Below are 25,092 nucleotides of genomic sequence, written 5' to 3' on the forward strand. Positions count from 1 at the left end.
GATTTTCTAAACAGAAATTCCAAGCAAAACTGAAATCAAACTTTCTTCAGTCATCTGTTGATACTTCTGCTCATCTTTGAAAAAAGAGAAAAAGAAAAAGATATGCATGTACTCTTGGGTTATATATTTTAATATCCCTATGAGGAAAATCCATTACACTAACCAGGTGGTTCTCAGAGTATGGTCCCCAGACTATCAGTATTAGCATGACCTCGGACCTGTAAGAAATGCGAATTCTTGGCCCCCATCTCAGACCTAATGAATCAGAAGCTCTGCAGCTGGAGTCTAGGGGTCTAGCTAAACCACCACTCCAGGGGATTCTAAGTTTGAGACCTACTGTTCCAGTCCTATTAGAAGTTATAGAAAGCAGATGTTCATTATGCTTAAAATTTTCTCTGAAAAGTAGAAGACGGATGAGGTTTTCCTTTCTCCATATTATAATAGCCAAGTTTATAGCTTTTCTCTCTGTGTGATTAAAAGAAAATCAGTCAAATGTACATGTGTATATTCTGTGAAGGTCCACTACATTGTGTTTCTCCCCATTACTGTTCAATTGAGAGAGAAAGAATTGTTTAGGTCATGTGTTACATCTCACAAGATTCTAAAACTGTTAACTAATAAGATGAAGCCATAACAACTGCAGTTTTAGAGGCACATCCGGTCCTTCAATAGGACAAGGAAGAGCTCAAGAGATTTTGGGAGTAATAAGAAAGATTCACAAGAAGAAACAAAAGCTAATTTTCTTTGGATGTCATCAAAACTCTAGAATAACACAGTAAATGGGAAGAATGATTTCATATACTGTACATTCAATATATAATTCAAACAAAATTACCTGAAGTGGGCCTGGAAAGCAACTAAGAGTATGTGAAGCCCAATTATGAGGAGTAAAACTCATGATGGTCTGAAGTATGTCTTTACACCAAGTTCCCTGAATTGAATCAGAGCCTGTAAAAAAATCTAACACAAACAAGTAAATGTAACCCAGATATAAAAGATCATGTCCATAATTCATAGATGATATCACAGAAAAAGTCACAAGTTTGTACAGTCAGAGAATTTCTGCAGAGCATTCACCACTTAACTAGTAATCACATCAGTAAATATGAAGATAGCTAGTGAAAAAGAAACAAAAGACATCTGGTACCTTTTTTTCTTTTTAAGATTACAGAACATCAACGACACAACAGTGGCACAGGCCCACTACGGCTGCTCATTTAGTTCACTCCTGACAGTGAGGTATTATCACTTTACTGAGCCAAGGAAACAGAACCATTAAAGTACAGCAGATATGTCTTCTGGTGATTGAAACACCTACAGTCTATAATCCTCTAAATCAAAGAGGTTTATTTATGTAAAATAAGACAGTATACACAAATGTATCGGAGGTTGCTAAACTCAGTAACTATTTCTCTAAAACAGCCATTCTCAAAGTCTGGTCTGCAAACTTTGTGGGTCTCCAATATCTTTCAAGGATTTGATGAGGTCAACACTATTAAAAAAATAATAATAATAATAATACTAAGACACCACTGGCCTTTTTACCATGTTGAAATGTACACTGATGGTGCGAAAGCAATGGTGGGGTAACACTGCTGGCCGTGGGAACAAATCAAACAGTGCTACCAGACTATGCTCACAGCCACTGTAATCTTCACAACACACCCTCAGCAGGAAAAACTGCCAGTTTCACTTAGGACTACCTTTGATTAAACTATAAAAAAGATTATGTCTCAGCCCTTAAGTACATCTGTTTGTAACATCCTGTGTGATAAAATAGAAGTATGCATAAGGTGTTGCTGCTACATATCAAAGTATGAAGGTTATCTTGAGGAAAAATACTTTGAGTATTGGGTCAAATTAGCTATTTTTTCATGGAATCCCAATTTTACTTGAAAGAGCATATAGTTTTTCAGATTTGGACATTAGGCAGATATTTTCTTGAAAATTAATAAAGGGAGCCTCTAACTTTAAGGAGAACAAATGACTGTATCTTTCACCAACGATAAAATTTGACCTTTCAAGCGAAAATGAGAATTTTGGAAAACTTGTATCCACTACCACAAACCCAATAGCTTTCTAAAACTTAAAGACTTTTTTTCTAATGAAATTTGTAGCAAGGTTAAAAAATATAATTTTCTGATGCTATATAATGAAATGTGTCAACATTTATAAGATCTACCTACATAATCCAGTAAACCAATGTTTTCCAAAAAACCAATCCATAAAGTTGCATGCATGAACACAAAATCCACTAAATGTCCAAAACAGATGAGCGGATTATAATGTGACAGAGCAGGGTTCCCTGATGGGACTTCGGATTCCACATCGCGATAAACATTTAAGAAACTACGAATTTTTCAATTTTGTGTGACATTACAGTGGATTCATAATTAGCTGAAAAAGCTATTTAAAACACTTTTTCCCTTCCCAACCTCCTATCTGTGTAAAACCATACAGTGTTTTGTTTTTTTTTTTACTTACTTCTTCTAAAGTAACATCTACTTTAGGTGAAATGTAAGAGAATTCAGCTATGTTCCTTTACACCAGACATTAAATTCAGCTATGATCCTTTACACCAAAAATTACATTCTTTATGTTAACATGCAATAGGCTTTTTATTGTTGATGTAAAATGAGTCAGATCTTAAAAAGTCCTACTTTAACACCTAACAAAGCAAATATCAGATATAAGCCATATCAACAGAAAATGTTTGGGAATTTTAATCATTATTATTATTGTTATTTTTGAGTATAAAGTGGTCCTGAGACCAAAAAGCTCAGGAACCATGACTTTAAAATGATGTCAGATGACTAAAAACTGATGTTCAACCAAGTTAAAATGGTAGTACAGAAGAACTTGCTTTAATGACTGAAATGGTAAAGATAACCAAACAACAACTGGTTTTTTGGATACAAGTGAGAAGAATCTTTTCAGTATGTTACCCGCCAGCCCCAGCCCAGGAGTCAGGAGACACGGCACCCTCTGACGCATCTGTGTCTGCGGCTGGGGGCAGCGTGTTCACTGTACCTGTCACGTGAGTTGCTCTGGCTAAGGTCAGTATCAAGGCGCGGTTCAGTTCTTCAGACTCCGCTGAGAGCACCGTCTTGGGATCACTGAGGAAGCGTGTGAACTGCGGCTGCACCTCTGAGCTGCCGAGCGCCGTGATGAGCCTGAGTGCAGTGCTCTCAACGCTGCAAGGTGGGAGAGCAGACACAATCGTGGAGAAGTTAAGCTGCACATAAACTCAGAACTCTAGAATTAAACGTAACTCTAGGTTAATCACAATGGGAAAACAAGCAAACTATAAATTCTCTTCTTTGATTAAAAACAAACTCTTCTGTGTGAGAACAAGCTTTGCTTGTTTTTAAAAATCTGAGGTGTCAAACTTAATAGCAAAAATCATCTGACATTTTTATGCATCTGAAAAAGATAATGTGTAGCTTTAAGGACTAAAAAAAAATGTCACCTGGATACACAGCATTTTAAAAATGACATCTTTAAAAATTCAGAATATATTTTCAATTAGAGCAAAATCAAAATGACATGATACTGTAACCACAACCTAAATAAGGACTAAGTTAAAACACAATGTCAAAGGTCGTGGAAGTACTTGTTCTCAGTCCAAAGATCCCCAAGCAATGATGCAACTATCTTAGTAGGTTTCTATTTAAGAAGTTGAACTCTACTTTTTCTATACTGGAAATAAAACACTCCAGAAGCAGAGGAATTTTATGACAGTGAACATTATAAGGTAATGGATTGAGTTCACCATCTTGAACAAATTTTCTAACAAACCCAAGGAAAGACGGTCTCCAGGGAGCTCACCAGAGATGGAGCTGGTTCTGGTTTGTCTGTGCAACTGCAGCCAATGTATGAAGATGACTCAGGAGCTGGACTCGGTAATGCGGCTGGATGTGGTGCATCCGGTAGCTGAACATCTCCAGGAGAGTGTGCAAGATACCCCAGGCATGAGACTTAAAAACAGTTGGCAGGAGCTGACCTTGAAGAAGAAGAAAATTTAAGACACCAATCAGTAAAAGCTATGAATTAAAAGTTACTTAAAGAAAAGTCACAGCGGGTAAACTCTATGCATAAAGATTTTGATCATGAACATACACATATGCAAACACACAGATACACACAAATACACACATATATTTCCCCAATTTTCTCCATAATTTGTACTTGAATTGTAAGAAAGAGGACTTCCCTGATGGCTCAGCTGGTAAAGAATCTGCCTGCAATGCAGGAGACCTGGGTTCAATCCCTGGGTTGGGAAGATCCCCTGGAGAAGGGAATGGCTACCCACTTCTGGCCTGGAGAATTCCATGGACTGTATAGTCCATGGGGTCGCAAAGAGTCGGACACAACTGAGTAACTTTCACTTTCACTTTGTAAGGAAGAAAATTCAGATTCTTATTGTAACACCAAGTTTGCTTTTTTCTTTGGAATTTGAAAAATGATAGTCAAGTTCATCTGTGAAAGTAAAGAGCCAGGAAATGGGAAAAAATTACTCTAGGCTTCTTCATGTCTTCATTTATTTTTATTTCGTTATCTTTCAAATTATTTTAACAAAGTTAATGTTCCCAACCTTTCAAAGCATGAGGATCATTTTTTAATACACAAATTATATGATACCCCCTCCTTTCTGCTAAGAAAGCTTAATTTGACTTTCAATTATCTGGAAAGAAGAGTAACCACGGTTAAAATGATACTGCATTGGTAAAAAATTAGAATGACCACAAATCAGAAAAACACTTTCACATTAGAAAGTGGTTCATTATTTACAACTGCATAATAACTAACAGACATTGTAATGCAGGAACTGAATTGTAATGCAACTGAACTGTATTACATTGAATTGCACTGAATTGTAATGCAATGCAGGAACATGCTTTCAGATTGCCAGTCAGACTTGCAACTTACTGCTGTCCCAGGGCAAACCAGCAAGCCAGCCAAATGGGACCAGGGTTTTTATGATCAGACAGGTCTGTCCTGCCCTGTTTACTGTATCCCAAGCACCTAGGACAATTACATGCCCCCCCGCCCCCCCCAAACACACCTTTTAACCGTAACTTTTAAAAAATGTATCCCATTCCCTTGACCCTCTGTGAGGGTCTTATCCCTCTTGTTTGCTCTATTTTTCTCTGTAAGATTTGTTTATTTTATATTTAAATTATATATATATATTTTCTGTTTTCCTCATTAGCAGGTGATCTCTACGATGAGAGTGACTTCTGCACACTTCTATATTCTTAGAAGCTAGAAAAGTGTATGTTGAATGAAGAAAAAGGTTAATGGTTATAAAACACCAGAAAGTCCTGTCTTACTGATAAATCCTTTGATGCCCAAAGATTCTATTTCCATATAGACCAATAAGCGGCTGTAAGTTTCCACTAGGGCTGGAGCCAAGGCCACACTGGACTTTGCATGAGCAAGTTTTATCACTCTGGTAGCAATGCTGTGGATAAGGCTGCGGAGAAACAACAACATAAAATAAACAAAATAAAAATCCAGATTTTTAACATAAATACAGGAATTATTCTACTCATAGGGAACCTGGTGTAAATCTGAACTCCTAGCTGAAATGAACCCGCTCTGTTTTTGTCACTTAGGTTTTGCAGGACACAGGGCAGTGATGCACTGTACAGCCTGAGACTGATTCTGATTTCCATGTTGCTTTCAACCCACATCAGGGTCTCTCTGTTCACAAAACAGCACAATCTGGGTACAACTCATAAGAATGGAAGAAAGAAGCTGTGATACATATATACAACGGAATATTACTCATCCATAAAAAGGAACACATTTGGGTCAGTTCTACTGTGGTGGATGAACCTAGAACCTATTGCGCAGTGAAGTAAGTCAGAAAGGGAAAGATAAATATCATATCGTATACATATGGAGTCTAGAAAGATGGTACCAATGAATTTATTGGCAGGGTAGCAATGGCGAAACAGACATAGAGAACAGACTTGTGGACGCAGGGCAGGGGAAGAAGAGGGTGAGATGTATGGACAGAGTAACGTGGAAACTCACATCACCATATGCAAAAGAGACAGCCAGGGAGAATCTGCTGTAGGCCCTGGGGAATTCAAACACGGGCTCTGTACCAACCTAGAGGCACAGGGTGGGGAGGGAGGTTCAAATGGAGGTGACACATGCATACCAATGGCTGATTCATGTTGATGTTTGACAGAAAACAACAAAATTCTGTAAAGCAATTATCCTTCAATTGAAAAAAAAATAAATCTTTAAAAAAAAAAATATGCTTGAATGGTTTTAGGCCGTTTTTCTTTTCCAAATATGTAACTAAAACCACTTAAGAAATTAACTTTTGTTACAGAACCACTTAACAAGTAACTGCAAATCCAAATATTAACAGGATTACCTGTTAATATAAGGTATTAACAGGGCTATACGCAACTCCCTCACATACGCCAATAAAGTGCATGTATGATTCTAGCACAACATTTACCGCCTGAAAAACAGCGTGGCTGTTCTGAAACCAATGCTCTCCCGACCTGGAGGCCCACACACACATTCTCTTGGACCTATGCAGTGTTTGAAGCTGAGTCAACATTTAATGGTTGGAAGTCTAGAAATAAAAATCTGGATTTCTAGCCCTTTTCAAAAAACATTTTGAAGAACCAGCTACACCAGTACGCAGTTTAACATAACAGAAATGAGCCCCAGTGGCATACCGTGAGTTGAGCCCCACACACCCCAGTCACTCACAACCCCCTCTATACACAAGCTTCCGGGCACACTGTTACCTGCCCTGCCCGCATGCAGCACCAGGCGCCACTCACTCACACCATCAGCTTAGCTCCTGTGGGCACTTGGGGCCTTTTCTGTCTTTTAGAGACCATAAATGCCAATTCTAAAAGCACCCCTACATACAGTCAATACAAGAAAGGTATTACAGGTTTTGCATCCCTGGACGCAGTAATTCTACTTCCAGCAAATTGTTTAATAAAAATGGAATTATGGATAGGTGCAAACACAGCCAAAAAAATAATCTTCATAGCCATTTTTATAACACTAAGACACTGCAAATAATTTCAGTATCCAACAATATGCAATTGACCGAAGGATCACATAGAGACCTAAAAAAAGACCTCAATGTAGCAATTAAAACAGATGGTTCTCAAGAGCACTAGCCCTAAGAAGATGTTTAATTAAAAAATGAAAATAAACAGGTGTTTAATAGAGTTGGATACAACTTAGCAACTAAACAATGAGAAAAAGGTGGCTATAAACAGTACTTTAGTTAAGAGCACATTTTTGAAAAAAACAAAAAAACCCCCTATAAATTCATATTTATACACACATAGAAAAAGGACTCAGAATACACATATATAAATGTAATTTTACAATGCTTATTTTTCAAGGAGGGATTATAGCAATTATTTTCATTTTCTTTGGGCTTATATGTATATTCTAGAATTCCCATAATAAACAATACCATTTTTGTTATAGAATAAACCTAAAGGTTTTTAAAAATATATCTGACCTCTGGGTCTTCCCAGTGCACCAGGCCCAAGCACTTGTCTCATGCGTCGGGTGGAGAGGGAGGTGGGAGGGGGGATCAGGATCGGGAATACATGTAACTCTATGGCTGATTTATGTCAATGTATGACAAAACCCACTGCAATGTTGTGAAGTAATTAGCCTCCAACTAATAAAAATAAATGAAAAAAAAAAAAAAAAGAAGCAATCTGAAATATGAACAAAGATTTCATCAAAATGCCAGTTATAATACCAGATATTTGGAAACAGCCTAAAGGTCCAATTTTAAGGGAATAGTTAATAAATTATGGTAAATCATGCAATCAAATATACAACATTAATAAAGCTTTCCGAGAAGCTGGAAAATATTTAGGACATAAGGTTAAGCAAAGAGAGCACATTTAACTATGGAAAAACTTCATTAAAAATAAAAAGGAAGAAAAATGCCGAAAAAAAAAAATATATATATATATATATCTGACCATAAAATATACGCACATAATCATGAAATCAAGTCTTTACTACACTGATATCAATTTCCTGACATAAAACCAAACAAATAAAAAGAATATACCTCATTTTGGCATGAACTGTCAGTGAATCCAGGAGGTTCATTGGTAAGGGCGTAATAGATCCTGAAGCCAAACAGCTCGTTCCAGGAAGTGGTATCCTCATAATTCCATTTCCATAAATAGTTTCCACCAGAGCTCCCATAGGTAACGTAAAACATTCTGAATTTGTAGAGTATGCATTACATAGCAGGGCGATCTTATAGTCATTCATTTGTAAACTCTTATTTCTAAGACTCTGCTGCAGGAACCTAAAATTGCAAGTTCCATTAAATAGAAAAAAATGAAAATGAATTCCAGAAAGGTAATCTGCATTTTTTTAAAATAAAAGTTTAATTTCATGCAAGAGTTTGGGCAAGCTCTGGGAGATGGTAAAGGCAGGGGAGCCTGGCGGGCTATCGTCTATGGGGTCACAAAGAGTTGGACGCGACTGAGTGACTGAACAAATATACTATCTTTATTCCTATAGATATCATAGTTTCTGCCAAATGAGTGCTGACACATGAAAGGTTTAAGCAGCATTTCAGAAAGAATGTTAGCAGTTAAAAGTGAACAATGAATGGTTATTTGTTAAATAGGTACTACATATACTGCACTAAGACTCAGATAATGAAGAAATAAGTCACAGATTCATAAATTAGGCTTCTATCTATTATCTACTTGCTTAAGAACATTCAAATGCCTTCATTACAGATATCACTAAGGAAAAATGGTTAAGGGGTATCATACAATGAAAGTCAAATGAAATGTGAAATCCGACTACCCTGAAGTCTCCTATGAACAGACCTGACAGTCTTTTTCAGAAGGTCTAGGTGGGAATTAACATCCTTGATGGAAGCCCAGTCCTATCTAAAAAAGTGCATCTTTTTTGGGTAATCACAGCTTTGGAAATGATGTAAGAGAGCATGCCAACCACATCAGTTCAGTCAATCCTGGCAGCCCAGGGAGTGAGTGATATCTCAATCAGGCTCAAATCTAAGATATTCTGAAACATTTTTACATATTTTTGGAAATTAAGTATTTTAACTAAGGTAAAATACATAAAAGCAAAAATAGACCTGAAAATTTTAAAAAAATTTATATATATATATATATATATATATATATATACACACCCACACATAGAAACAGGATGGGTTAATCTAATTGCTTTCTGCTGCAGGTATTGATCAGGTTCTTAGTTATAATGTACACATTAAATATTTATCCTTACCTCCAGTGGATGCCGGAAAATTTTCATATTTTATATAAATACTAAGACAATTATCATTAGCCTTCACCCCACTATTAAGTTAAAAAAATGAACTGTCAAGCTACAAACAACTTACTCATGGTGAAGCTTTAGGGAGTGAGGTATTGGAATCTGTAGTTTGGAGTTGTCATTTTGGGCTTTTCTGTTGAGGTGAATCCAAATGCAGGTCATGGCAAAGGCATGAGTTGACTGGGGTTTGTTAATGTCAGGAACCGGGATAAACTAAAAAAGAACAATTTGCATATTTTAAGAGAGCAGACTGAACTAATTACATGTATTACAGTCACCATTTCCACTGGACTCCTTTTTAAAACATTCTGTGTTAAGTTAGCTCCAGCTGTCCTTTGTTCAATAATACAAATCAGAAGATCTAACAGCTATCAGATATTGAAACTACTAAAAGATTGCTTTTACTTTCCAAGAAAATAACAGAAATTCACAGGTGCTTAGTCAAGCTTTTTCTACTGTCACAGAGCATCCACAATCATTAAATTTTTATTTTTTAAAATTTAAACACATCATATGAAAAAATTAATCACATCATTATTTTACTGAGTGTGATACACATGAATAGAGAATTTCTAAGAGTCACATGTATGCTTTTCAACAACATGTAAGAGATAAGCAATCTAAATGAGCAGCATCATACATACTGTATATTGATGGGTGAAATGACACAGATGTCTGGAATTTGCTTTAAAATTATCCAGCATTAGGAAAAACAAGATGAGAAGGAAAGAAGAAATAAGAACATTTCTTGGTGATGGGTACATGAGAGTTTCTTTTTTTAACTTACTCTACATTTTTGGTGCATTTAAAAATTTCCATAATAAAATGTTCCTAAAAAATGGCAATCATCAATACATACCATATTTCAAACACCTTATATAACAAGCACTAGTGTGACATTGGAGAAGGAAATGGCAACCCACTCCAGTACTCTTGCCTGGAAAATTCCATGGATGGAAAATTTCCTCATAGGTTACAGTCCATGGGGTCACAAAGAGTCAGACACGACAGCGACTTTACTACTGTGACATACTCAATTAGCAAACAACCAAAAAAAAAAAAAATTAACAGATACTGATGTTATTTGGTCCTTAAATGTGTATACGTTAAAACACTTTCACGCTCTTAAAAAACTGTAAACCTTTTTAAAATATAGAGAAAGAGCTTGCCATACTAGCTGTTTGACTGTGATTTGACTGTGATTAAAGATAAACTTCAGAAACAATCTAGTTAAATTTCTTCATTTTACCTAGAAATGAACTAATGTCAAGAGAGACTGAATGTCCATCCCGTGATTACAGCTATTACAAAAACTGGGAAAAGAACCATGTTTCCATTTTTCAAGTCCAGTGCTCTTTTCACAAAATTACACTAACATTCTTATACATAAACTAGACGTAATTCTAATCATACTAGCTAAACTTACTTCTTTTTCCGGGTACAAAAGGTCAAAGAGCTTCATGACAGGAAGGAAATCAGCGAGCGCATTTTTCTGAATACTCCCAGAAATGAATTGCAGGAGAACCCACATAAGATGGTCTCGGCCTTTAATCAGTCCTCGCCCCGCCAACTGTAAAAGATATTTAAATGCACATCTACACAGTCAAAGAAACAGATATATAAAGTTTAAAGAAAAAAAAAAAAGAGAGAGAAATCTTGTTCTTAGAAAGTTAGCACCTAACTTTGGCATTTACTGGTTACTTTGTCTCTACTCAAGGCACACCCAGCAACGCTTTTAAAATTAATATTGCTTCTCCCTGATTTCCAAGACAACTATGCAAATCGAAACTGAAATGTTTTAGACATAATTAAGTCGAGTATGTGTGCATGAGAACCAAGTTTAATATGGGAATGTTACTAAAAATACCGCATCAAAACACAAGGAGTCTGGGGTGGGAGGTGGGAGGGAGGTTCAAGATGAAGGGAACATATGTACACCTATGGCTGCTTCATGTTGATACATGGCAGAAACCAATACAATACTGCAAAGCAATTATCCTCCAATTAAAAATAAATTAAAAAAAAACCCAGAGTTTGTTATTATTATAACAAAAAGGTTAAATTTATTTATTTTTTACTCTTCAAGGACTGGTTATCAAAAATACTTTTCCTGGTTTCCTATAGATTGTAACAGAAACCAGTGGTGGAGATAGGGGTGGTAAGTAAGTGGTGGTTAAAAGGATTTTAACAACTCTTATGAAAAATTTCCCCAGGATAATCCAGTCTATCAAGATGTTAGATATAACACCACTCATTTTACTCCCATTCAATGTGTATAAAGCCTTGTGCCTAAAACCAACCCTTCCCACACACTTACTTTGCCACACGTATTCTTTGTTTTGGATTCACTGTCCTCCTCTTTCGTTCACTGCCAAAGCAGAAGCCAGTGAGTGGTCCTAGATTCCTGACACTCTGTCACCTATTGCCATCATGTCTTATTAACACACTTCCCTGCCTCCCTGCTTTCTCGCTCCTCCTCTTTCCTGGTTTAGGCCTCAGCCTCTCTCCCCCAGACCACTGCAACAGCTCTTACTAGTTTCCTGGCCTCTGATTTTGGCTTCATTCATCTCTACATCACTGTCTTCCCATATGTGATGCTTAGCAGTAATTTTTCCAGCTTGTATCTGATGACGTCTTTCCGTTCCTCATTTACTTCCCAAAGTAAATTTTAAATCCTTAGAACACACACAGGGGCATATAAAGGTCTCCATGTCTGGTCTTTCTGTCCTGCTTTCCTCATCTCACCATCACTTTCCCTTCTATAGTTTTCTTTCATGTTTTCACACATTTCTGCCTCTAAATGATCATTTTATTGCCATGGTAACACTTTCCTATCTTTTCCCCTTGGCAAATTTCTACTTGTCTTTCAAGTAATAGTTTCAAGCCCCCTTTGATAAAGCCATTCTTGGGTGTCTTTAACAGGGATTTTTCTCTTTCATTTCTATTGCAAGGAAACATGTTTCCATTATTATTATTATAATCCAATTGTTTATACCTACATCTTCTCACCAGTAAGGAGCTCTTTGAGGGTACTATATTAGTACCTTTTCATTTTGTATCTCCTGGTCCTGGCATTGTGAATATGTGGAATAAATAAATGAATCCAGTTTTTACAGTGACAAAAAAGTGAAAAGTGAAGAAATCATAAGAGCACTGAACAAAAGAGAAGTCAGAGCTCGGAACTTCTGTTTCACTAGATACACTCGTCTGAAATAGACTCATCAGCAGGTGAAATGGCTCTGAAAGAGGGCGTGCACTCACCTTCTGATGAAGAGAAAGGACCATATGTGGGAAACTTGCAAACTGGAAAAGCACAAAGAAAATGAGCTGGCTGGAGAGATGCTGCCAGAGGAGCTGGCTGGTCCCCCCGTCATCAAACTTCTCCTCCGTCTCGGACCGCTCCATGGCGTACACCACCAGGTCCACCAGCTGGTCCTCCAGCACAGGGCAGCGCTGCTTGTGCTGTGGGGCAGAGATTGAATACAGTATTCCAAGAGCCTCCCGGTCAGCTCCCAAGTTACCAGTCAAGGGGCGTTCATTGTAACAGAGAGGCCAAGAAGCATGGAATGACGTTGAACTTAGAAAGTTAAGGCTAGGTTTAGTCCATTAAAGCTGCACCATGTTATATGATCACAGAGGATGAGTTTCATAAAAAATTAGTTTTTCAGGTCTCACCTAAAACAGGCTTCCCATCAGCTTTTGACTTTTACTACAGACATCATTGTTCAGTATGACAGAGGGAACTACACAGTAGAAAATTCTGTTATTTATTTCTTGAACAAAGAGCATTTTAAAGATACATGAAATGGTGATAACAGTATTAATTTTGCAATCTAACTCAAAATATGAAAACCCTGGATTTCCAGGAATCACATATTATGACGAGAGAGTGAACAAAGCAGTGTGTGATCTATTTACTTAAAAGTAATCACCACTGGTTTACACTAGCTTTATATACAGAGGTATATCTAAATATTCAATGTCTGTTTTTCAACGTGTGGTACTTATTTGATACTGAAATGGAAACTTCCTTTATTAAAAAAAAAAAAGGCCTCAAAGTTAAAGCTATGTTCTTCCCTCTTGAAGTCAAACATTATGCAGCTTTAATTTTAAATTAGACTATTTTAAAATCTAAAACAAGAAAAAGAATTGAGTTTAAACACTAAAAATGAAAATGCAACTTCCCTTTCTAGAGGCAAAAAGGTTTATGCTTTTTAAAGCGATTCAAAAGCTTTTATCAAAAGAAATGTTAAGCCATATTTTAAGCCATTTTCATATTTTTAATAAAATATGTTATATGACTTAATAGCCAGGCAGTTGGAAGCCTTACTAATGAATACAATACTAATACAGATGCTTTCCCTATAAACTTTAGATGTGATTATTAGTCTTTTGCCATGAAAAAGGGATATGACTTCCTTAAATTTAGGGGGGAAATGCAAAATGGGGACGAATTTGGAAAAAAACAAAACATAATGAATAGCATCCCCTCTTTTGCATGCTTTCTGCCAGCTCCAAACTTGTAAAGCTCCAATATAGCTGCACCTCCTTAAAGCATGCAAATAAAACAAACATCTATCCCAAACAGTAAGCATCAATGGTTGTTTCATAATTTTTCCAAAAACACAATGCCATGATCACAGTTCAACCACATTACAGTTTTACGAAGAGCAATATTAACACCACCAGTTGGGACTACAGTACTTTTCCTCCAAATGTAATTATCATTATGAAGCAGAGCAAAGTGCAACAGACAACACTACAAACTATTTCTTAAATCAGCATGCAAAACTACTGTGTACAGGGCTTGAAATTCACTAGTTCTGCCAACCACCAACAACCTAAGAAATGTGTCAGACAACACAAATTTAGAGTGAGATCATTCAAAGTATACAAGAGTCAGAAAAATTTGTGAAAAGAAGTAAAGCCAGGATTTCCAGTAGGAATTTTTCGTTAGTGATGGGAATTTGGTTCTAGTTTGGAAACTAACCAATTTGTCATCTATTCCTCCACCCACGACAGTCTTCCATCAATCTGCCTCAGGAAAAAAGAACAAACTAAACCAAGTTGGTTTTTAGCACCTGGGTCATTTTTTTGAGTTTTCCATGTTAGTACCAGCTATTTGTTTTAAAGAACTGAATTTTAACCTATATATTTTTAGAAGTGCACTGATTTGTGGTCAAATAGTTCATGATTTAGAGGAAAACCAAAAATACTAAGATTTTGGCAAAGTAAGAACTGGGAAATTTACAGTCAAAGCTGACAATCATTCAATATGTATTAAGATTCAAAATTACCCCCAAATTTTCTGTTAACAGTTAAATCAGTCAGGTATATCTCGGGCACCAAATGCAGCTATTTAGTCTGAGGGTAGAAGAACATCTGTCAAAATTAACTCTGTATTTCCCAGGTGTTTTTGGTTAAATCCAAGGATAGTTCTCAAACCAAGCTTAGGGATAGCTTTAACATGTTCTTCTTTTACTTGCCAATTTTAATAATACCAAAAAAAGAGAGAGAGAGAGAAGTATGGATTATAAAATGAGCTGTGCTGCTAACTACTTTAGAGTAAGTTTTATTTTAGTTTTCAACTGCTAAAAGATAAGTACATTAAAATTAAGACTCTCTACCACATAAATTATTTTATAAAGTGGAACAAATCTGTAAATCAGTTTAATGACTTGTGAATAAAGGCTAATTATCAATCACTAGACCGGTAGCCAGTGGATGCTATGTCTATGACTGTTCACAAGTGGCTGAAAGTTTTCATGAATTTAAGTCTTCAAGATGTAGGTAGATAAGTTGAATTAGCTTACATCATACATATATGCATGTTTAGTTAAAGCCTCTTTTTAACAGTAAGAATCTAAATTCAGCATTTTAATTTCTGCATAATGGTTCAAACTGTATTGGAAACTTATTTTAGATTTTCAGTCTAAAAATCAGGCACAAGGCATTAATGGAAACATGCATAATAACCCCCACCCATGCCCCTGATTTTTTTCCCACCACTATTTAAAATGGCAAATGATAATGCCTTCAGTCTCAGTAACCATATCCTATATTAAGCGGCCCCTGATATTTCCATGTAATGGTCTTGGTACTGCTTATGTGGTACAATTTTAACATAGTATAATTAGGAGTGTGCTTTCTAAGCTGCTTCAGCTGTGTCTGACTTTGAGACCCTATGGATTGCAGCCCATGCGGCTCCTCTGTCCGTGGGATTCTCCAGTCAAGAATACTGTGGTGGGTTGCCGTGCCCTCCTCCAGGGATCCTCCAGCCCAAGGATCGAACCTGAGTTTTTCATCTCCTGCACTGGCACGTGGGTTCTTTAACATTAGTGCCACCTGGGAAGCCCATGAACCTAGGCAGGCATTGGTTACTTTAAAAACCATTATTTCAGAGACAGAAATTAATTTTAAAGCAGTATTTATTCAGGACAACTTGGGAAGAAAAATCCCTTTGTATTTCATTTATCATATTCTCTATTAACCAGAACTGGAGTCCCCTGCCAGTAAACACCACTTTCAATGGTGCCTTTTAAGGACAGACTGAATGATCAGTCTAGCACCTCACCATCTCAGCATAGTCAGAGTTCATACACCACCACGTAGGAGCCTGAGGATGGATCTGTTTTGTAAAGCTCCTTTTCAGTAGAAGGAATACAAACTGTTGTGCAAACACACAAAACAAGATTCTTCCACTGTGAACACTCTACCCTGTTGGTCGCAGAACTGGGCTATTAATGACCTTCTGAATGCAACCGATTTTAGGATAAATTACCATAGCCCAATTCCTACTGGAAAATACAATATGGACAGCTCTTAAAAGGTTTCAAAGCTTTAAGTAAATTATTGCATTGCTAGAGAAAGGATAAGAAAGTATAGTGCAGGATATAGTTCTGTAATGATAAAAGATGTAATAACTTGTTAATTTTTAATCATATGCTTCTTATACAGGGTGCTCTCATTTTCCACCTTACTTTCTAGGTGGTAAAAATAGTATGTCAATTCGGCATATACATTTACAAATCCACTCACTACAGTGTTTTCTACCAAAACAATTACTGATGAATTGTGAACTTTTGACAATGTTTACACTATAGTGGGATCAATACTAATAATGTTCTGTCAGCATTTCCATTATAAACTTTATTTTTTATGGATTTATGTCTTAGTCATAAACTTTTTTTAGGTTGAAACTTGTTATTAAAAGGATCAGATCAGAAATATCCTTCTCTAAATTTCATCAATTTCTCATTTGAGAAGAGCTGCCCTCCAAAAGCAAAAAGTTAAGGATGGCTAAGGATATCTGGGGGGTGGGATTCAAATGACCATGGGTACGTTTATTCACCAAACTGCAAAAAAAAACTGAGTCAAGTATGCCTTAAAGTTCATTGCAAAAATTAGGTTTAAGACATAGCATGAAAGCATTCTTTCAAGGTTAACTGAATACTTACCTCTAACTCAAGTGAAAGCTCATCAGAGTTAATGACTTGGTGTTTAAGATGTTACATTGACAGGTTATGTGAGGTAACTGTCAGATACTGTGGTGTGAAGCAGTTTCAGTTTCACATGAACAAAGGCTTGTCCAAACAAGGAGACTTGGTAAATTTTTCAGAAGAAAAAACTTAAAATAATAAAAGAGATACTGCTACTAGGGTGAGGTTTGGCATGCAAAGTTTCAACACTGAGCAAGTTTTATGGCCAAGCTATATGTCCTTAAAAATAGGGCTTTATAAATGGAAGCACTGGCACAACCTTCACTATAGTATTGCAAACAGCAACGCTATTTTATATAACTTGGACAAGAACGTCTTATTAAAATCAAAAAGCTGGTCTATTTTAATATGCTGGGCTCAAAAATTTTTAACAAAAATAATTAGAACCACTATTTTGCTTAAAATCTCAAAGGTGAAAAGTCCTGGAACAGACTTGGGAATGTACAAGAGTCCGTTTTATAGAGTCTGGCCATTTCGTGCTCCTCCTACCACACGTGGCCTTCCACTGAGGCGCTCACGCCAGGAGGGGGTCACTTCCGGCAAAGACTGACAAAGAAGCGTGTTTGTCAAGCAGGTGTGGGGTCACCTAAGAGTGTGACATTTCTCAGTCAACCTCCACGTTTCCAAAAAAACTTCCCCATGTAAAGCTTACCACTCCAACTTGTAAAAGTAACGTATCTCTGTTAAACTGTTTTTTTCTCTTTTTTTGTTTTGTTTTTAATTTGTTTTTGTTTTTAGGCAAAGCAAGGCAGGTATTTTTATTGATGTTGTTGTTTGTTTATGTTTTAATTATCTGGAAAGATAAAGGCCACCACAAATCTTTCCATCTCTGAAAATTCCACCAGGCTAGCTTTAGCCCTAAGGTAGGAAAAACAGTAAAATGGAGTGGGAAGGAAAAACAACTCATCAAAAAGTGACAGGCTTTATCAAGTGCCAGGTGTTGTCTCTTGATTTAAAAAAAAAAAAAGAAAAAAGAATATTAAAAAAAAAAAACAAAAAACAAACAAACACCAAAAACCAAAACCAAAAACAATCCACCAAAAACAACTCTCATAATCCCAAGAAGAAATTCATTTTAGTGGCCTTGGTCTCAGCATGGTCCTGCCAATTTCAAGCCCCGACCATACATGTATTCTCTAAATGGAATCAGTGGCTACAAAGCGGCCAGCGTATCGTTAGTCACAATACAACAGTAAGGTTGTGAACATACCTGAGCAATGTTCAAGGTCTAGAGCATTGGAGGATGGGCAGGACAAGACAGGACAGAACAAAAATAAAGGAAGAAAAAAAGAAAAGACAAAACAGTGACTATGAGGCCAGCCTCAAGGAACCCAGAGTCAGCACAAACCCGCCCACATGTTAAACCACCAAAAACATACACCAAAAAGAAAAAAAAAAAACCAGCAATTGAGGCCACGCTGAAGATACCAAGGGTTATAAAAATAGACACCCAAACCAAAAAAAAAAAAGTCAAAAATTATGGTTAAGTCATGTGTAGGTTTCTCTGGCAAAAGGTATACTTGAAACTGGCCTTATAGAAAAAAAAGCAATGCAAAATAAACCAACTTTTAAAATATCTCCTTTTTAATTTAAACATTCTTAAAGCAATATATAAATGATAGAAATAATACATTACTTAATAAACCATATACTAAAAAAAAATCATCAAATAGTTCTTAACTGTTTTGCTCAGTTAGCTATAGCAAAGAAAAGAGAAAAGAATAGTGCAGATTCTATGCAGAGTTCACTAGGTTTCCAGCACAGTACAGTACCTGCTTATTTAAACCTAGCATATTGCAGACCATATCCCTGGAATAAGGCTGCTCCAAAACATATCTCAACAAAGCAGTCTGGGGTTCAAACAGATCCTTTAAAGAAAATAAAGAAAATCATTGCTTCAAGATTAGAGTTAATGTTCATTCAAAAAATTTGAAATTGGGATAAAAAAATCCTCTAAAGGCTCTTGTTACCTTCACACAGTAGGCAGTATCTAGTGGGAAAAAATCAAAGGATTTTAGTGTTTACAATTAATCTGCTCCCACCCTTCATTTCATAAATGACGTAACCGAGTTGAAGGGACTTGTTCATGGTCATAGAGAAAACCTTAGAATGGCTTCGGCCACAGTCATGTGAAAGTCTTAAGCATCACTGTAAGGAAAGGATTTTCTGCCCAGAAATCTAATCAAAGAGGAAAGGGGGCAGTTTCTAACCATTATTCTGCAAGTGTAAACATAAACATCATTTCCAGATTCGGGAGGACAAGTGCATCGGCAGCACAGGGCTTTATAGCGTAGATTCCGAATCAGATTATCTGAGCTCAAATCCTGACCATACTGTCTGCTAAAGCTAACACCCCATTCTGTGTCTCAGTTTCATCACCTGGATAGTGGAAATATTAAGATGATAGTTAAGAATAAAAGCTGTTACGAAGGAAAGTTCTTAAAACTGTGCCTGGCATATAGGAAGTACACAATAAGTTTACCTGTTTTTATTACTGCTATGATTGTAAATTCCCTGTAGTTTATCACTTTTTCATCTTTCAAAGTTTTGCTGACTAATATCCCAAGAGCTGTGGATTGTCACCTTAGTTGTACTATTTTATCCTCCTTCACTTTGGGATAAGTTTCCCAATCACTCTCTACATCATTTTTGACATGAAATATTTACATGAAAACTATTTGGCCCTCCCTATAACCTGCTCTGTCATCACGCCAAACCCCAAGATAGTAAGATAAATCTGCCATATGTGTTTCATCAAAGCGCTATGTCTATACCTCATATTTCATATTATGGATATATGTGGATTTTTCTCCTTGAGAAATTTCTACTCTACTTTTGTCCTTCCCCACCTCTCCCCTTTTGACAAAAATGCAACAAATAAGGAGGCTCACTCTTCAAGTTTTAGGGACACTGCAAATTCACTTTTGGTCCTTGCTTTGTAAAGGAAAAGTGAAAACAAGGAATCAATTTAAAAATTCAGTTTTCTAACACCAAGTACTTTGCCAAAAGTGGACTGCTGGAATGTAAACACATGCAATATCACAAACCACAGGCTAAACTTGGATCCTGAAATCATGACATAAACCATGGTTTATGGTTATAAACTATCTTTCATTGAATATTTACTTTTTCAGTCTATGAAGAGACAATTTAGCATTACACAATATATAATCTTGGATGAAGACTCTGAAGGATCAAAAGCTTCCTCATATTGAGCAACATACCTTATCATATGGCAAAAGGCCTTTCAAAGGAAAACGGAGAGTTGCAGGGTCCAATTTCCATGAATTACAAATGGCACCCGAGTTATTTACAACTGGTAGAAGGCTGCAACGGCCTGTAGGTGTTACAAAACAGGCTTGTAAGTAAATGTGAACATAGCAATGCCTAGTCCTTCATTCACTCTACAAATAGTTAATGAATATTATGCTGAACCAGGCACTGGTTAAAAATATGTTTTAATTAGCTAGAAGCCTGGGAATTTTCTTTGAATATTTTTAGTCCAGGTGGTTAAAGACCAATTTGCACAAGACTTCCAAACTCACAAATGTTGCATTTGTCCAGGGACAGAGTTCAGCAAGCCACAATCCATGAACCAAATCCACCTGCTCCCGTTAAGTTTCACTGGAATTCTATTCCTTCTGCACTCTAAGGGCAGAGTAGCTCTAAGAATGCATAGCCCACAATGCCAAAATATCTGTTGTATCACCATTTATAGAAAAAGTTTACAGACCTTTAATCTTGGGTCAAACTAAGTAACTTTAAACAGGATGTTCCTAGAGGCCTTAGATGTAGTACTTGACCATTAATCAGTCCATGTATCCAAATGCCTGATAAATGTTGTCACTGGGATGTCCTACAGGCACCTTAAGTTCAATATAATATAAACTAAATTCATCCTCACTCTTCTCAAATCTGCACCACTTTCCATAATTCATCAAATGATGTCAATATCCACTCAGTTAAGAAAGCTAAAAGCCTAAGAATTATCGGTCTCGTGTCCTTTTCATTTCTTTTCTGTATTTTCAGTGCCCAGAATAGCACCTGACTCACAGAAAGTGCTAAAAACTTGGTCATAGATTAAATAAGGGTCTATAATCACAGGCTGTTCTCAGGCTACCATGATTTCTAGAAGTAATTCAGGAATATACATATGAGAATTGTAAAAACTGCAAATCATGTGCTTATTTTTAAAAGGAAATTCAGAGACTCTAATAAACATGAAACAAGTGGAAAACAAGATAAATTATATACAGAGCAAAGGTGTGAACTGGAATGGGCTGGGAGTCAGACAATGTGGTGCGCTAGAGCCAGAGAGACAGATCTGCTGAGACTTCCAGGTGCCTGGGGAGCAGAGGTATACGCTATAGAGATAAAAGCTCCTAGAGTTACACTAAGATGGCAAGTCACCAAGACATGTGTAAGATTTCATCCGTCAACTTGGTTCAGTAGTCAGCTCGCTAAAAATCAGGTACTATTTAGAATATTTTAAATTATAATCCTACCACAAATGGAGTTTATCCTTGCTGTTGGCCTGAAGGTATCCACAAAGTCTGATACCAGGTTTCCAAGTAACTAAAACAAAATAAAATGAAAACAAGTGGAGAAATAAAATCAAGATTGCTCTGAATATAAGAATCATTTACATAAAACAAGATAATATGTAAAGATTTAGTACAATTCCTGGCACATAAAACTACTCAAAGGTTAGTTCCCTTTCACTTCCTCCTAAACAATTACTTACCAGTTTATTTATCCCTGAATTAAGCCAGGTCATACCACCATCTCCTTAGCTATTTGATGAAGCTGCGTATATTTTACGACATGATATATATAAACTATCTCAACAGAACAGCAGAGAAATGAAAGAAATGCATCATAAAAAAAAACCCACATATTATCTAAGGATAAAGTGACCATTAAAAAATGAGCACACAAAAAATCAGATTAATATAATAATTTTTAATATAAATTTCTATTAAAATTTAAAAAAAAAAAACCATCAAATTTACCCAATGTGGAAGTTTTCCCTCAGGATATAGTTTCCTGATCTCTGTGACTGCAAAATATGCTGGTAGTAAACAAGCATTTCTTTCCAAGATATATGCTATAACCTAGGAAAAATAAAAGGGCTATGTTATTATTCTGAATAGTCCCACAGATGTGCCATTTAAATCCAACAACAACAATATTTAAAAAGTAGAGATATTATTTCATGGATTCAGTTGGCTTAAATATAGCATAAAAATTCATTTAAGTGTGAATATCTAAAAATGAAGATTAATACAATGATTGCTGATAGTAAATAACAGACTAGATTCCTGATAGTAAGTAACATTGAACCTGCATTAAATATTGGTAGGCTTCCCTGTTGGATCAGGTGGTAAAGAATCTGCCTGAAATGCAGGAGACCAAAGTTCGATCCCCGGGTCAGGAAGATCCCCTGGAGAAGGGAATGGCAACCCACTCCAGTATTCTTGCCTGGAGAATCCCATGGACAGGTGAGCCTGGCGGGCTATAGTCCATGGGGTCAAAAAGAGTTGGAAACGACTGAGTGACTAAAACCAACAGGAAGGCAACAGACTAAAATAACAGTTCTTGTAACACTAGATACAAAGCACAAAGACCTTTAAAGTGGCTCATAGGCTGACATCTCATAACGGTTGAAGATACAATACCATCAATATTGTTGTTTTCATAATTAAAAACTATGAATTAAAATGGAAAATTTCCTTCTGAAATACAGTGGAAGTGAAATAGTACCTTGAAAATATGATTTTTGTAGAACTAAAGAAATGGAACATTTTACAAACTACCGTAAATTTTAAAAGCACGGAACCATAAAACTAGACATCTTTAGGAGATGATCAGTGAATTGCAGACAAGTTTAAATTACCTCTCTTGCTGCCAAAAGCTGCTGTACAACAGCTGAGCTCACTGTATTGGGAATCGTCAAGATTTTCTCCAAAATCACTTTTAAGAGATCGCGAACACCCTGGTAGAACAAAAAGTCATAGATTAAATTTTTTAAAAGTCCCGGGTGCTGGTTAAAATGCCTAAAGCTTTCAAGATTATATACTTGGAAAAATATGTAACCCTCAAAGTCACATTTTTAATTTTTCTGAACCAAAGCTAACATTCAAACCCCTAACATTAACCCAAGAGAAGCATCATGTTCCAAAGCAGAGTTTTAAAGAATGGCTTGCCATATGAATGAACAAAGGAAATCATTCATAGATTAAAATTAAACTTTTCACATTCCGTTCAGCTTTCCTTACTTTCGTACCATTACAAAAGTTTCTATTATTATGAGGGACCAAAAAGTTTAATTTGAGCTTAACAGACAAAAATATATTTGGAAGAACTTGAAAACACTGAAAAACATGGACAACAAATATTCAACTTTTTGGCAGACAACCTTTTCTGCACCTTCCTTTTGGTATATATTCTAACTTCATTCTCTCTTTCCCATCATTCATCCCATACTTTAACCCCTCAAACTTAGCCAATAAGGCTATTCTGCTAACTGGTCATCTATTCAGCTCTATGACCAGTTGCATTATTTCAGAGCAGAATCTAATACACAGAGAAGACATTTCATTCCATAGTATAAACTATGTCATCAGTCTCGTAAAAGACAGACAGAACATATACATGAAAGAAACAATTATGAAGCACCATACAAATAAGGAGGTAAAAACTACATATTAACCTGCTAAGAAAAGAGAAGCACACGTAAATAGAAAACAATTAGAAAAGGCTTCTTAGAACTAATTTTGTATGAAATCATGACTCTGGCCAATAATTATCAGTTAAATCATTTGAGATCAGTGAAAATACAGATATAACGCACAGGGTCAGGTATCCGCCAAGTCTTTCAAGAGACAATAACGAAAGTGGCTTGCATGAAGCAGAAGCTTCTGCAGCGGTGGAGCTCCTGAGCTGTGTTATGAGACATAACTAGAGCGTCTGTTGTTGCTTTGGTCAGGAGCAGAGTGCTGAAGGTACCAGTGAAGGAATGACAGTGTCCGAGGTGGCCAAGGTGAAGCGGGATTGGCTCCCTTTGTCCGCTGATGCCTACATCCCTTCTCAATTCCACACCTCCCTGCTCTATGCTCTTCCATTGGAAAGGGGCCCCAACATCATAAGATCTGTGGCGTGAGAGAGCCGAGTCTGCCTGGTGACTCGCTACTTGTCACAGAAGTTCAGCAGCCGCCCGCACTTCTAAGAACGTCGGGAGAGGAGCGGAGACCTGTGGGAAACACTGGGCGATTTTAAACTCCTTCAGGAAATACAACAAAAAAGAGACAGACTTTACAAAGGCTTCCACTTCATTTCTCCTATGTGAAATTAAAATAATATACATGGAAAAATTAATCATATCTGACAGCGATTATTTTTTATAATCGGAAAAAAAAAGTACCTTGTAATCCACTCCTCCGATTATTTTCCGAACCAGTTTAAATGTTAAGGCCCAGAGCTGCGTTCTTTCCCATTCAAGTGTGTCAGAGTTTATCAGGGATTCACAAACCATCCTAGAAAAAATGAATACCTATTCCAGTTACAAGACAGAATTTCTGTAAGTTCTCTAATAGCCAAGGTCCACAAACTCTGGATATTATATTTGTCATAGTAAGTGTTAATAACTGTCATAAAGGTACATTACTCAAGCACACTCAAAAAATTACATAAAGCATTTTATATTTTTTACTTATATGAAAGACTAAACCCAAAGTAGAACTAAACCCAAAGCAGACTCCTTACCATCTTGAGCCACCAGGGAAGTCCTAAAGTAGAACTGCTGCTGCTAAGTCGCTTCAGTCGTGTCCGACTCTGTGTGACCCCATAGACAGCAGCCCACCAGGCTCCCCCGTCCCTGGGAATCTCCAGGCAGGAACACTGGAGTGGGTTGCCATTTCCTTCTCCAATGCATGAAAGTGAAAAGTGAAAGGGAAGTTGCTCAGTCGTGTCCCACTCTTAGCTACCCCATGGACTGCAGCCCAGCAGGCTCCTCCGTCCATGGGATTTTCCAGGCAAGAGTACTGGAGTGGGGTGCCATTGCTTTCTCCAAAGTAGAACTAAGTAATATTAATTATGTTATATTTTTGCTAGAAAGAAATGTACCAAAAGCTATTGGTTAAATGTACCATTAACCAATTAGTGGCAAACTGTTTTTCCAAGATGGCTGCAATAAGACTTTTGACCCCATGTGCTCTTCTAAAATGTGATATTGATGCTCCTCCCAGTG

The 25,092-nt window shown here is 36.7% G+C and overlaps 1 protein-coding gene across 3 annotated transcripts in view; it reads right to left on the reverse strand.

The window, feature by feature from the left end:
• The window catches only part of MED23 (mediator complex subunit 23), a 42,934-nt gene that overhangs the window by 13,421 nt on the left and 4,421 nt on the right, over positions 1-25,092 (reverse strand). Inside the window, exons 5-19 of one of the 3 annotated variants that reach the window (XM_043888131.1) lie at positions 24,268-24,379; positions 22,741-22,839; positions 21,857-21,958; positions 21,350-21,419; positions 20,069-20,181; positions 18,617-18,712; positions 18,055-18,072; positions 12,607-12,807; positions 10,772-10,915; positions 9,413-9,558; positions 8,090-8,335; positions 5,334-5,476; positions 3,829-4,003; positions 3,031-3,194; positions 836-960 (exon numbers count right to left, since the gene is read on the reverse strand). In XM_043888131.1, the coding sequence (XP_043744066.1) occupies positions 836-960; positions 3,031-3,194; positions 3,829-4,003; positions 5,334-5,476; positions 8,090-8,335; positions 9,413-9,558; positions 10,772-10,915; positions 12,607-12,807; positions 18,055-18,072; positions 18,617-18,712; positions 20,069-20,181; positions 21,350-21,419; positions 21,857-21,958; positions 22,741-22,839; positions 24,268-24,379 (1,954 nt within the window). The remainder of the gene's footprint in view (positions 1-835; positions 961-3,030; positions 3,195-3,828; positions 4,004-5,333; positions 5,477-8,089; positions 8,336-9,412; positions 9,559-10,771; positions 10,916-12,606; positions 12,808-18,054; positions 18,073-18,616; positions 18,713-20,068; positions 20,182-21,349; positions 21,420-21,856; positions 21,959-22,740; positions 22,840-24,267; positions 24,380-25,092) is intronic. The other 2 variants (XM_043888132.1, XM_043888133.1) reach the window with 2 other exon arrangements.

This window comes from Cervus elaphus, chromosome 26 (genome assembly GCF_910594005.1).
Source record: "Cervus elaphus chromosome 26, mCerEla1.1, whole genome shotgun sequence".
Taxonomy (NCBI): domain Eukaryota; kingdom Metazoa; phylum Chordata; class Mammalia; order Artiodactyla; family Cervidae; genus Cervus; species Cervus elaphus.